Source organism: Cynocephalus volans, chromosome 2 (genome assembly GCF_027409185.1).
Source record: "Cynocephalus volans isolate mCynVol1 chromosome 2, mCynVol1.pri, whole genome shotgun sequence".
Taxonomy (NCBI): domain Eukaryota; kingdom Metazoa; phylum Chordata; class Mammalia; order Dermoptera; family Cynocephalidae; genus Cynocephalus; species Cynocephalus volans.
In genome coordinates this window covers 18,251,108-18,263,226 of record NC_084461.1, presented here as the reverse complement: position 1 = coordinate 18,263,226, position 12,119 = coordinate 18,251,108, and the positions used below count along the sequence as shown (strand labels likewise).

At 33.7% G+C, this 12,119-nt stretch overlaps 1 protein-coding gene across 1 annotated transcript in view; it reads left to right on the top strand.

Annotated features, from left to right (window-relative positions):
• CDH18 (cadherin 18) overlaps window positions 1-12,119 on the top strand; it is a 342,030-nt gene that overhangs the window by 312,330 nt on the left and 17,581 nt on the right. Inside the window, exon 9 of the mRNA XM_063086030.1 lies at window positions 376-493. Within this exon, the coding sequence (XP_062942100.1) occupies window positions 376-493 (118 nt within the window). The remainder of the gene's footprint in view (window positions 1-375; window positions 494-12,119) is intronic.

Genomic DNA, 12,119 nt, shown 5'->3' with positions numbered 1-12,119 from the left:
GTCTCTTCTACATCAACAGGGGGTTATTTATGTTTGGGCAAACAATACTTCACACCTCCCCCACTGCGTTCAAACATAAATTACAACTAACTGGAGTCAAGGTGTTGTGGGTGATAAAGAATAAAAAATTGTAAATGTTTGTGCCATACTAGAAAATAAAGTATGAATGCTTTCGATTTGTGCCATGTTTTTCTTTAATGCAAGGAAGACCAGGTTAATCAGTACTTTTATGAGTTGAGTTTGAAAGCACTCAGGTTGGATAAAAGAATCTTTCAAAAATCTTTTTGTTTTAACAATTAAAAGTGATGCAGTATAATTAAAAACAAAGGAAGAAGCGGAATTAAATTTACTGTTTAATGTTTGTCTTTCCTTTAGGTTATTCACACCATCAGTGCCACTGATAAGGATGATTTTGCCAATGGACCAAGGTTTAACTTCTTTCTTGATGAACGCCTGCCTATAAATCCAAACTTCACTCTTAAGGACAATGAAGGTGAAAATGAATATTCACATTTTTGTGTGTGTGTGTGTGTGTGTGTGTGTGTGTGTGTGTGTGTGTATATATATATATATATATATATATTTTTTTTTTTTTTTTTTTTTTTAACGTATGTGGTTTCTGCTCTGATTTGCTGTGGAATAGGCCTGATCAGTTTTGCTGTATGTGTATATACCCACAAACAGCTTGCAAATCAGCATTCAAAGTCAGTTTGATGTTAATGTGTTATGATCTGTGAATAGCTTGTATTTAAAATTGAGCCATATGTACAAATAACTTTTATTAAATTTATTCAGAAGCATCCCTTTAAACGAGAAATGTACATGTAATATGCTCTTGGGCAAATTTTAAGAGAAATTTTAGCTGACAAACTTGTTTATGAGAGTTGCTGCAACTGCTAGGAGGTAGAAAATATTTAAATTAGGAAAAATGAAAAATATGTCCTAGAGACAGTTACAAAAGGAAATGCAATGTTTGAAATCATTTTGTATTAGCAAGGCTATCAAGATGTGCTCTACAAATTTTATTTCCTCTTGTTATTGTGAGCATTTATTCCAAAATGTGGGTAGAAAAATATGCATAATTGCAGAGTATTGTGGAAGTTTTTGAATTACTTTTGTTTAACCTTCTGTATTGTGTGGAAATAAAGAACCCCATAATTTAGTAACTGTGGAAGATTCATCATTATTTAGATACCCTATTTGGTTCCATAAGATTCATCAGAGTTGTGTACAAGTCATTCTTTGCAGCTTAGGGAAACATTAAGCCATTCAGTATGTGCAATTTTCTGATTAGTATCAACTTTCTCATTCCCAAAACTATCTTTTATCATGTTTATTTCAACATGCTGCTATTTTGGATTTAAAACTTGCCTGAGAGTCACATGAAGAAAAGAATGTCACATACTATTTTGAGTAAACATTTAATTCCTTCTCTGTATACTTACAAGGGAAGCATTTACAAATGCAAGTCACTAAATGACAACCTGCTAAAAGCATTTTTCCCTTTTTCTCTAAGGGTCTTTAAATGATCATACCAAGGAAACCAAAGTGTGCATTCAGCTACAACAAGGTTCATATGAACATAAAAAGCTTAATTATCTTTCCCAGTTTACGTAGCTTTGTCTAAACTCTGCTTATGGTAGAATATATTTGTACCTGCTTGGGTGTAACAAATTGCATTTAACTGATCGCTGCACATTTACTTACATTTGAACATCCCATCTTACAGTCCAACTATATTTAGTGTAGTTAAATATGTGAAACATGTAAAAAAGTCAATTTGTATTTTCCCATATTTCAAAGAATTACATAATTGAGGAGGGCGGCATTTAACTTATGGCCTTAGTAGATTAAAATCATATCTAGATACCGTACTTATATTACAGTTGGATTTTTTTCCATCCCAATAAATATTTTATTTTACATTTTGAAAAGAATTTTACTTTGATGATATCACAGTAAAATTTTGATTTAGATTTAATGATGTGTTACATTCAAACTATTTAACCTACATAGGCATAACTTCAAAGGTATTTTAGAAAAACAGGAAAATTGCATCATTGTTGAAACCTTCATTTGTAACTAAAAGTTCTTTACACAAGATTATCATATCTGGAATTTGTGAATTGAATTAATGATTATATTCAAACTGTCTTAATTCAGTGACATGAAAACATTACCAATGCTGCAACACACATTTAAGGTATTCCCCTCAAATGTATACATACAGTTTTAAAAGGGTTTATGTGTAAATTTTTCAACATTATTTTCATTTAAAAATTTTTTTTGTTTTGTCATTGCACAAGGTAAATGACTTTTGTGGTCCTTTACAAATTTCTCTCTAACCCACCTGCCCCATTCCCTTTTCCTACCTCTGTTGGCCTCGGTTCCCTTCTCTCCTTTTGAAAGTTCAAGGAATTACTGTGATTGTTGTATCTTTCTTTCTTTTTTTTATTCATTTTTTTTCAGCTCCCACTTATGAATGAGGACATGTGGTATTTCTCTTTCTATACATAGCTTACATCACTTGACATAATTTTCTCTAAGTTCATCCATGTTGTTGTGAATGGCAGAATTTCATTGCTTTTATGGCAGAGTAGTATCGCATTGTGTATCTGTGCCACATTTTCCTTATCCAGTCATCTGTTTATGGACATTTAGATTGGTTCCACCTCTAAGCTATTGTAAATAGAGTTGCAATAAACATGGAGGTTCAGGTATATCTTTGACATAATGATTTCCATTCCTTTGGGCATACACCCAACAGCAGTATTGCCGGATTATAAGGCAGTTCTATGTGTCGCTGTTTGTGGAACCTCCGTATGTTTTCCATAATGGCTGTACTAATTTACAGTCCCACCCACCCTTTCTCCACATCCTCATCAGCATTTAACCAGTATGTCTTTTTCATACTGGTCAGACTACTTTGTGTGAGATGTTATATCAATGTAGTTTTGATTTGGATTTCCCTGATGATGAGTGATGTTGAGCACATTTTCCTGTTGGCCATTTGTGTATCTTCCATTGAGAAATGCATATTCAGCTCCTTGGCCCATTTTTTAACCAGGGTACTTGTTTTTTTGTTTTTTTACTGTTAAGTTATTTGAGTTGCTTGTATATTCTGGGTACTAATCCCTTGTCAGCTGCGTAGATTGTGAATATTTTCTCTCATTCTGGAGGTTGCACTTTCACTCTGTTAACTGTTTCTTTTGCTGTGCAGAAGCTTTTGAGCTTGATATAATCCCATTTATTTTTTCTTTTGTTGCCTGTGTTTTGGGGATCTTGTTCATAAAGTCTTTGACTAGTCCTACTTCCTGAAGTATTTCCCCTATATTTTCTTTTAGTAGTTTTATATTTTGGGGTCTTACCTATGTCTCCATTTGGGTTTATGGCGAGAGGTACAAGATCTAGTTTCATGCGTCTACATATGGACGTCCAGGTTTCCTAGCACCACTTACTGAAGAGGCAGTCCTTTCCCCAGTGTATGCCCCCTTTGCCCTTATCAAATACCAGTTGGCTGTAAGTATGTGGGTTGATTTCTGGGTTCTCTATTCTGTTTCATTGGTCTGAATGTCTGTTTTTGTGCTAGTACCATGCTGTTTTGGTTACTATACCTTTGTAGAATAACTTGAACTTAGGCAGTGCAGTGCCTTCAGCTTTATTTTTTTTTTTCCCCCCCTCGGGATTTTTTTTTTTTTTTTGGCTATTTGAAGTCATTTGTTGTTCCAAGTGAGTGATAGGATAGTTTTTCCTATTTCTGTGAAGAATTTCACTGGTAGTTTGATGGGGATTGCAATTAATCTATAGATTGCTTTGGGTAGTATGGACATTTTCACACTGTTAATTCTTCCATATCAAGAACGTGGCATGTCTTTCCATATTTCTCTGTCCTCTTTAATTTTTTCAGCAGTGATTTGTAGTTTTTTCATTGCAGATATCTTTCACCTCCTTAGTTAAATCTATTCCTAGGTATTTTATTTTTTTGGTTATTATTGTAAATGGGTTTGCTTTCTTGATTTCTTTTTCTGCTAGTTTGTTATTAGAGTATTTAAAAAGTACTGATTTTTGTGTGTTGATTTTGTATTGTGCAACTGTACTGAAATTGTTTATCAGTTCTAAGAGCTTTAAGATAGAGTCTTTAGGTTCTCCGTTATATAGGATCATGTCATCTGCAAACAGGGACAGTTTTACTTCATCTTTTCCAATATGACTGCCCACTATTTCTTCCTTTTGCCTGATTGCTCTAACTAGTACTTCCAATACTATATTAAATAGGAATGGTGAGAGTGGGCATCCTTGTCTTGTTCCTCTTCTTATAAGAAAATCTTTCAGATTTCCCCCATTTAAAATGATATTGGTGATGGGTTTGCAGTATATGGCTTTTACTGTGTTGAGATACTTTCCATCTATACTGAATTTACTAAAAGTCTTTGTCATGCAGGAATTTTGAATTTTGTCAAATGCTTTTTCTGCATCTATTGAGATTATCATATAGTTTTTGTCCTTGATTTTGTTGACGTGCTGGATCACATTTATTGACTTTCACATGTTGAACCATCCTTGCCTCTCTGAAAGAATCCCATTTGATCATGGTGTATAATTCTCTTGATGTGTTCCTGTATTCTGATTGTTAATATTTTGTGGATGATTTTTTGCATTGATGTCCATCAGAGATACAGGCCTGTAATTTTCTTCTTTTTTTGTTTTTTTATCTTTGTCTGGTTTGGGTATAAGAGTGATTCTGGACTCATTGAATGAGTTTGGGAGAATGGCCTTTGTTTCAATTTTTTGGAATACTTTGAAGAGAATTGGTATTAATTCATCTTTAAAGGTCTGGTAGAATTCAGCAGTAAAGCCATCTGGTCCTGGGCTTTTCTTCTGCTAATTACTGCTTCAATTTCATTGGTAGTTATTGGTGTTTCAGGTTTTTTATTTCTTCTTGGTTCAGTCTTGATCGTTTGTATGTGCCCCCAAATTTATCCATTACTTCTAGGTTTTCAAATATGTTGGTTTGCACTTGTTTATAATAATCTCTAATGATTCTTTGTACTTCTGTAGTATTGTTTGTAATGTCTTCTTTTTCATTTTTGATTTGTTTATTTAGGTCTTCTCTCTCTCTCTCTCTCTCTCTCTCTCTCTCTCTTTATCATTAGTTAGCCTAGCTAATGTTTTGTCTATGTTGTTTATCTTCTCTAAAAGCAACTTTTTGTGTTATTGGTATTTGTATCTTTTTGGCAGGAGCCTCTATTTCTTTTAGTTCTGCTCTGACCTTAATTATTTCTTTTCATCTACTAATTTTGGGATTGGAATGTTCTTGTTTTTCTAGTTCTTTGAGATGTAGCATTAGGTTGTTTATTTGAAATCTTTCTATTGTTTTGATGTAAGCATTTATTGCAATAAACTTCTTTCTTGGTAATGCTTTTGTAGTATACCACAAGATTTGGCATGATGTATATTTATTTTCATTAGTTTAAATAAATATTTAATTTCCTGTTTAATTTCTTCTTGGACCTATAAGTTGTTCAGGAGCATGTTGTCTAATTTCTGTGCGTTTGAATACTTTCCTAAGTTTTACTTGTTATTGATTTTTAGTTTTAATTCACTGAGGTCTGAAAAGATACTTCAAATGATTTTGATATTTTAAAATTTGTTGAAACTTGATTTGTGACCTATCATATGGTCTATCCTGGAGAATGTTCCATGTGCTGATGAGAAGAATGTATATTCAGTAGTTTTAGAATGAAACGTTCTGTAGATATCTGCCAGGTTCAATTGGTGTAAAGTTTAGATTAAATCCTGTGTATCTCTCTTGGTTTGTTGCCTATATGTTCTGTCCAGGGCTGAGAGAAGGGTGTTCAGGTCCCTTACTATTATTGTATTTGGGTCTATCTTTCTTTAGGCCTAATAGTATTTGCCTTATATATCTAGATACTCTGATGTTGTGCACATATATATTTATGATTGTTATGCCTTTTTGCTAGACAGATACCTTTATCATTATATAGTTACCTTCTTTGTCTCTTTATATGGCTTTTCATTTAAAGTCTGTTTTATCTGATGTAAGAATAGTTACTCCTGCTGGGTTTTGGTTTCCATTTGCATGGTATATCTTTTTCCATTCCTTCACTGTTAGTCTGTGTGTGTCTTTGCAGGTGAGGTGAGAGCCTCAAAGACAGCATATGAGGTTTGATCTAGCATTTTAATGCAATCAGTCTGTGTCATTTGAGTGGGGACTTAAATCATTTACATTTAGGGCTGTTATTGACAGTTATTCTCTTATTCTTGGCATTTTTGTCAGTTTTCGCTTGGATTTTTTTTAATATACTCTGTTACTTTCTTCCCCTTTTATTTTTTGTCTTTGATGTTTGTTGCTTTCTTGTGGTGGTAAGATGTAGTTTCTTTTTCTTTTTCATTTGCATTTTTGTTCTGCTGGTGGGTTTGTTCTTTCTTGTGTATTTGTGATAGTGATTATCTTTGTTTGGATTCCAGAGACAAGACTCCTTGAGGATTTCTTGCAGGGCTGGTCATGTGGTGGTGAACTGCTGCAGTTTTTGTCTGGAAAATGTACTATTTCTCTCTTATTTCTGAAGGATAACCTCGATGAGTAGAGTATTCTTGGATGGGAGGGGGTTTTTTTGTTTTTTTTTTCTTTTAGTATTTTGAATTTATCATCTCTTTTTTTCTGGCATGTAGAGTTTTTGTTGCTGCTAATAGGGGCTTCCTCACAGGTTACTTGACACTTTTTTCTTGCTACTTTTTCGATTCTCTGTTTGTCTTTGAGTTTTGCCAGTTTGACTATAATGTTTATCAGAGAAGATCTTTTTGGGTTGAAGCTGTTTGGGGATCTTTGAGCCTTCTGGATCTGAAGGTCCATGTCTCTTTCTATACCTGGGAAGTTTTCCATTATTATTTCCTTGAAAAGGTTTTCCATGTCTTTTCCTTTCTTCTCCCTTCTGGAATACCCATGATTAGAATGTTTGTGTGCTTAAGTTTCTCTGCTACCTCTCTTAGATTTTCTTCATTTTTTAAAATTCTTTTTTCCTGTGTTTTGTTTGTTTGTTTGTTTGTTTGTCTGCCTGAGTTATTTTAAAAAGACTGTCTTTGAAATCAGAAATTTTTTCTTCTGATTGTTCTAGCCTGCTGCTTAAGCTCTTGGTTGTGTTTTTCATTTCATTGATTGAATCTTTCAGTTCCATGAGCTCTGTTAAATTCTTTTGTAAGGTATTACCCTCTTTGTAAATTTCCTTCTTCATATCCTGGGTTTTTTTTCTTTTCACATTTTATTATGTTGTCTAACTGAGTCTTATATCTCAGTGAGTTTCCTTAAGATTGTTGCTCAGAATTCCTTTTCAGTCATTTCATGGCTTTCCTGCTCTATTGGATCTAGTTTTTGAGATTTAGTTTATTATTTTGGTCCTGTCATATTTTCTTAGATTTTCATGTTTCTAGTATCTCTATGTTGATGTCTGCTCATCTGGTGGAACAGTTACTTCAAAGAGAAAGACTTCCTCTTCTTTTTCCAGTCTCCACTGTTGACTCTCCTTATGTCAATGCTGTTGAGTGGTCGGTGGGCCACCGGTTGATGAACGTGGCTGCTACCATGGTACTGAGCCAGTTTTGAAGTGGCCATGGCTATGGCAGTGACTGTGGTGAGCCACCCATGCAGAAGTAGTGTTTTTGGCATACTCCTGCCTTCTGTTGGGTGGGGGTTTCTGCCTACCTGTCCTGTTTAGGACCGTCTGCATGCTCCTGCCTTCTCTTCGACATTAATTGTAATGATACAAATGAATTCTTAACTCAGCTATACATTTCAAGTGTGAGAAGCCTGTGGACAATTGAATGATGGTAAAGAAGTTTAAATTTATTTGTAAGAACATTTTTTACAAGTTTTAAGAAATTATAAATAACACAGAATTTTTTAAATAAAAATTACAGCAGTTCTCTGAAAGAGAAGTATGAGTGCATAGCTGAAAACCATGCTTGAGCAAATAGAATTGGTTGTGCAATATAAGTTTAGCCCCTCAACTTCCTGAGTGTTTATATCCATTAATCGTGATTAGAAATACCAACTTTGTAGCCTTAGAAAAATTAATGATACCGTATATAAGGTATTAGAATCATATGGCTTTTTCTCCAGAAAATGCAATTACAGATAATAATGTGTAACAATGAGATTAAAATGGAATACCATACCAAAATGAATATATACATGTATTTATGTACATATGCATAAATACTTCTCTGGACAACAACCAGGATAAACACACAATGGAGTAACAGTCAGAAAATCCAGGCCTGCTAGATTCTCTGTGATTGGGAACTGCATTATGTAAATTAGTAGACATTTACATGCCTCAAGCATGTAAAGAAAGAAATCTAGAAGAATAAATTAAAATCATTATATTTATGTTCCTACCGCTTTACATGAAAGTGCATATGCAGAGAAATAATAGAAAGTAAAACTTCCAAGCCAGGATGCATCATTAGGAAGACATTGGTTTAGTGATACATCCCAAATTGCTATATGGCAAAGAGTGACTGTGGTGAAACAGAGATTTCCAAAGAGAGACAAAGAGAGATGCATTTTTTTGCTTATGATAAGCCTGAAAACCTAAAATGTAAAAGGCAGTGAATGAATTTAGAAATAAATCAGAAAATAAATTTACTCTGAATAAGAAAAAAGTACATAAATGAACAGAAAAATAATTTAAAGTGTGTTTAGTATTCTATAAAAAAAAAAAAATCAATAATTTCTTTATAAAAAATATCCCAGGAATTGATTAGATGAAATTAGGCAACAGTAAAAAATCCCAGTAGGTATGACAATAATTAGAAAATCCTTATCAAACAAAAACTATATTTTTTGCATACATAAAAAACTATATAGAACGATACAGAGAAATATATAGAAATTTATTGAGATATATAATTAAATATCCAGAAATTATAATTTTAATATTAATTATACCTACACATATGTGTATATATCATAAATATGAATTATATATATTGAAAACTATAATTTCTTACTTATAGTTACTTATAGAAACTATACAGGACTACATAAATATTTAATAAAATGAAAATATATAGTTGGGAAATAGACACATCAAATTCAGAAGAGTGGTTAACTGTGGAGAGAAATGGAAAATAAAGACGATATCATGGTTTATTTCTTGTATTTATTTATTTATCTATCTATTTATTTATTTATTATTGGTTTTGAATATTCATAAGACACAAAGCTGATTGTCACCACTCGTGCCCAAGATGTGAAGGCCAGATTCATACTGGCAGCATGCCCATTCTTATACAGAGATCTGAAACAAATGTGATATTATAATAATATGTTTAAAGTTTGATTGATAATTTTATTTTTTTTAATTTCTACATGAGTAAAATAGTTCACTAAAATAAGATTGGCATATTTCCTCACATGAAATATGTTCTTATTAATTCAACAAGTTTGAATTTAAACACTAAATTATTCATTTCATTTTCTATGTTAAATGATGATCTCATCACAAATGTAGGCAGGATCCAGTTCCTGCTGTCAAAGACATCTAGTGTGATAGGACAATCACTCAGTGAAATGGTATGAAGAGCAAACATTGTATTCAACAAAGACATAGAAGAGGTGTGCCTGTCCAGAATAGGGGATTAGGATATCTCCTAAATATCACCTAACTATCTTCTAATATCTCCTAAGCAGAGAGGTATTTAATCTGATAACTGAATGATGGGTGAAGTTTAATAAGAAAAGAGGGAATGGCCAAAAGTTTTAGGCAGGAAGTTGAGCAAGTTCAGCTTTCCTAAGGTGGAGATGAATAGCAGAACTAGATCAAGGAAGTGGATAAAGTTCCATATGATGTCAACTTTGCTACTGAAAGTAAAAATCAAATTAAGAGTCGTCTAGAAAGGCAAGCTGTAGCCAGCTCTTACAGTTTCTTAGACCATGAGAAGTAAATCTCCTTTTTTTCACCTTCTTTAAAAAAAAAATAATCATAATTTCAATGGAAGGTATGGAAGCTATTTAACTATTTTAAGCAAATGATACAATACAATTTCTAAAGGGCATTTTGGTTGCCATATAGATAATGTACTGTGAGTGGAGAAGAGTGGTCGTATCAATCATCTTTAATTTTAATTATTATAATGCACTTCAAGAACCTGGAGCCATTTCTCCTAAAAAATTTACTAGCTCTTCTTCACATTTTTAAATCATCTCTCTCAAGATGTTCATGCTGGGAGACAATTGTCAAAGGATCTCTTGCATTTCTTCATGTTTTCCAAGCACAGGCATTAACTTCCCTTTTGTTCCAGACTATCTCTTTTAGAATGTTTGTATGACAAAGCCTTGGAAGATATGGCATCTCCCTTAGGAACAAAAGACATTTATTTCCTGCATGAGATATTAAAAATAATGATATTCTTTGAGACAGGGTTTGGGCATATTTTCTTGAAATCCATTATAAAAGATCCAGTTTACCTAAACTGAAGGTTCCTTAGCTGTCACACAAGTCCACTGAGTGTGAAGCATGCACCGGGGCTGCACCACATCATACCTATTCACCTTAAAGTACAAGGTAATTAATATGACCAAGAGCTCATGCTGCTTGCTATGCCATGAGAGAAAAAGCCCTTTGTCTCTGACCCAGGAGGCTTGTGTCTTCTGCCATCATCCATAATACCATGGCAGGCTAACTTATTAGCATGTAAATATGCTAAGATTTCAAATCAGACCCTTCACATTTCTTGACACTTAATTGAACTAACCCCTACTAGGAACTGTTGTAAAGCACCTATTTATTTATTATAATTAATTGTGTGTATACTAAGTTCGTACCAGAGACAGATACCTTAATAGTGTTTCCATCTAGAAACACATAAGGTAGCCAATTTTCTCATACCAACTAAGATCTTCCCCCATCTATACTCTGATGGAATTCTTCTATTTAATACAAACATCTGCTTACTATATAACTATACTTAAGACAATGTCCCATGTTTATCCAGTTCTTTTCCATTTTCGTTAGATGGAATGTTCAATCCCTCATTAATTTGGGATCTGCTAATCTATCTGAACATTGCAGAACAAATATTTTCTTGAATGCTATATCCTGTTTATTTATAAGTTGCTTTATTGGGGTCGTGTTTTATTACTCACTGTGATATATGCTGAGAATATATTGGTAGAAAACACTAGTATCAAGCTAATGCTCTGCTTACAAAAACAAGGATTGTATCAGAGCAAGTACATCCATTCAAAGAAAATACAGTCCAAACATTCATTGCTTTGGTTGATAGCCATTTCATCTCTTGTAGACATATTTGCTGGTGAAATTCTTTCTCTATTCTTCTGTTTTCTTGAACATATTAATCTTAATGATTTTACAGTCAATGCCAGCCTACTCTAATGTCTGGATCAGATGCCAATTTTTTGTTTGTATTTTGGTGGGAGTGGGGGAGAGGGGTGACAGGACTGGGGCACATGGTCCTGTTTCATGTTTTTCAATTGAATGTCCATGTTTTTCGATTGAATGTCACACATGATTTGCAAAACTAGATGTCTTAGTCCATTTTGTGTTGCTATAATGGACTAATGGAGACTAGGTAATTTATGAATAACAGAAATTTATCAGATCTGGAGGATGGGAAGTCCAAGATCATTTGCTGTCTCGTGAGAACCTGATCTCAACTTCCAAGGTGGGTTCTTGAATGCTGCATCCTCCAGAGGTGAGAAACATTTTTCCTCACATAGCAGAAGAGCAGAAGAGAGGGAACTCACTCCTGGAAGTCCTTTGTATTACAGCATTAACCCATTCATGAGGGTGGAGCCCTCATGACCTAAACACCTCCTGTGCATTGGGGATTAAGTTTCCAACACGTGAATTTTGGAGGGGACCAAAACATTCATGCTACAGCACTAGAAGAGGCTCAAATGAGAATACATTTTTGCAGAGTATTCGCCATTTTCTCTGATAAGGAATTAGAGAGGACTGCCCCTTTAATCCAATAAGAGTATGAACTGAGTTAAGGCTGATTTGCTTTATTTTGTTTAGCTTCAGTTTGCCTCTGATTTGTTCCTATTCCTAGAACATGACCCTCTGGGGCTTTAG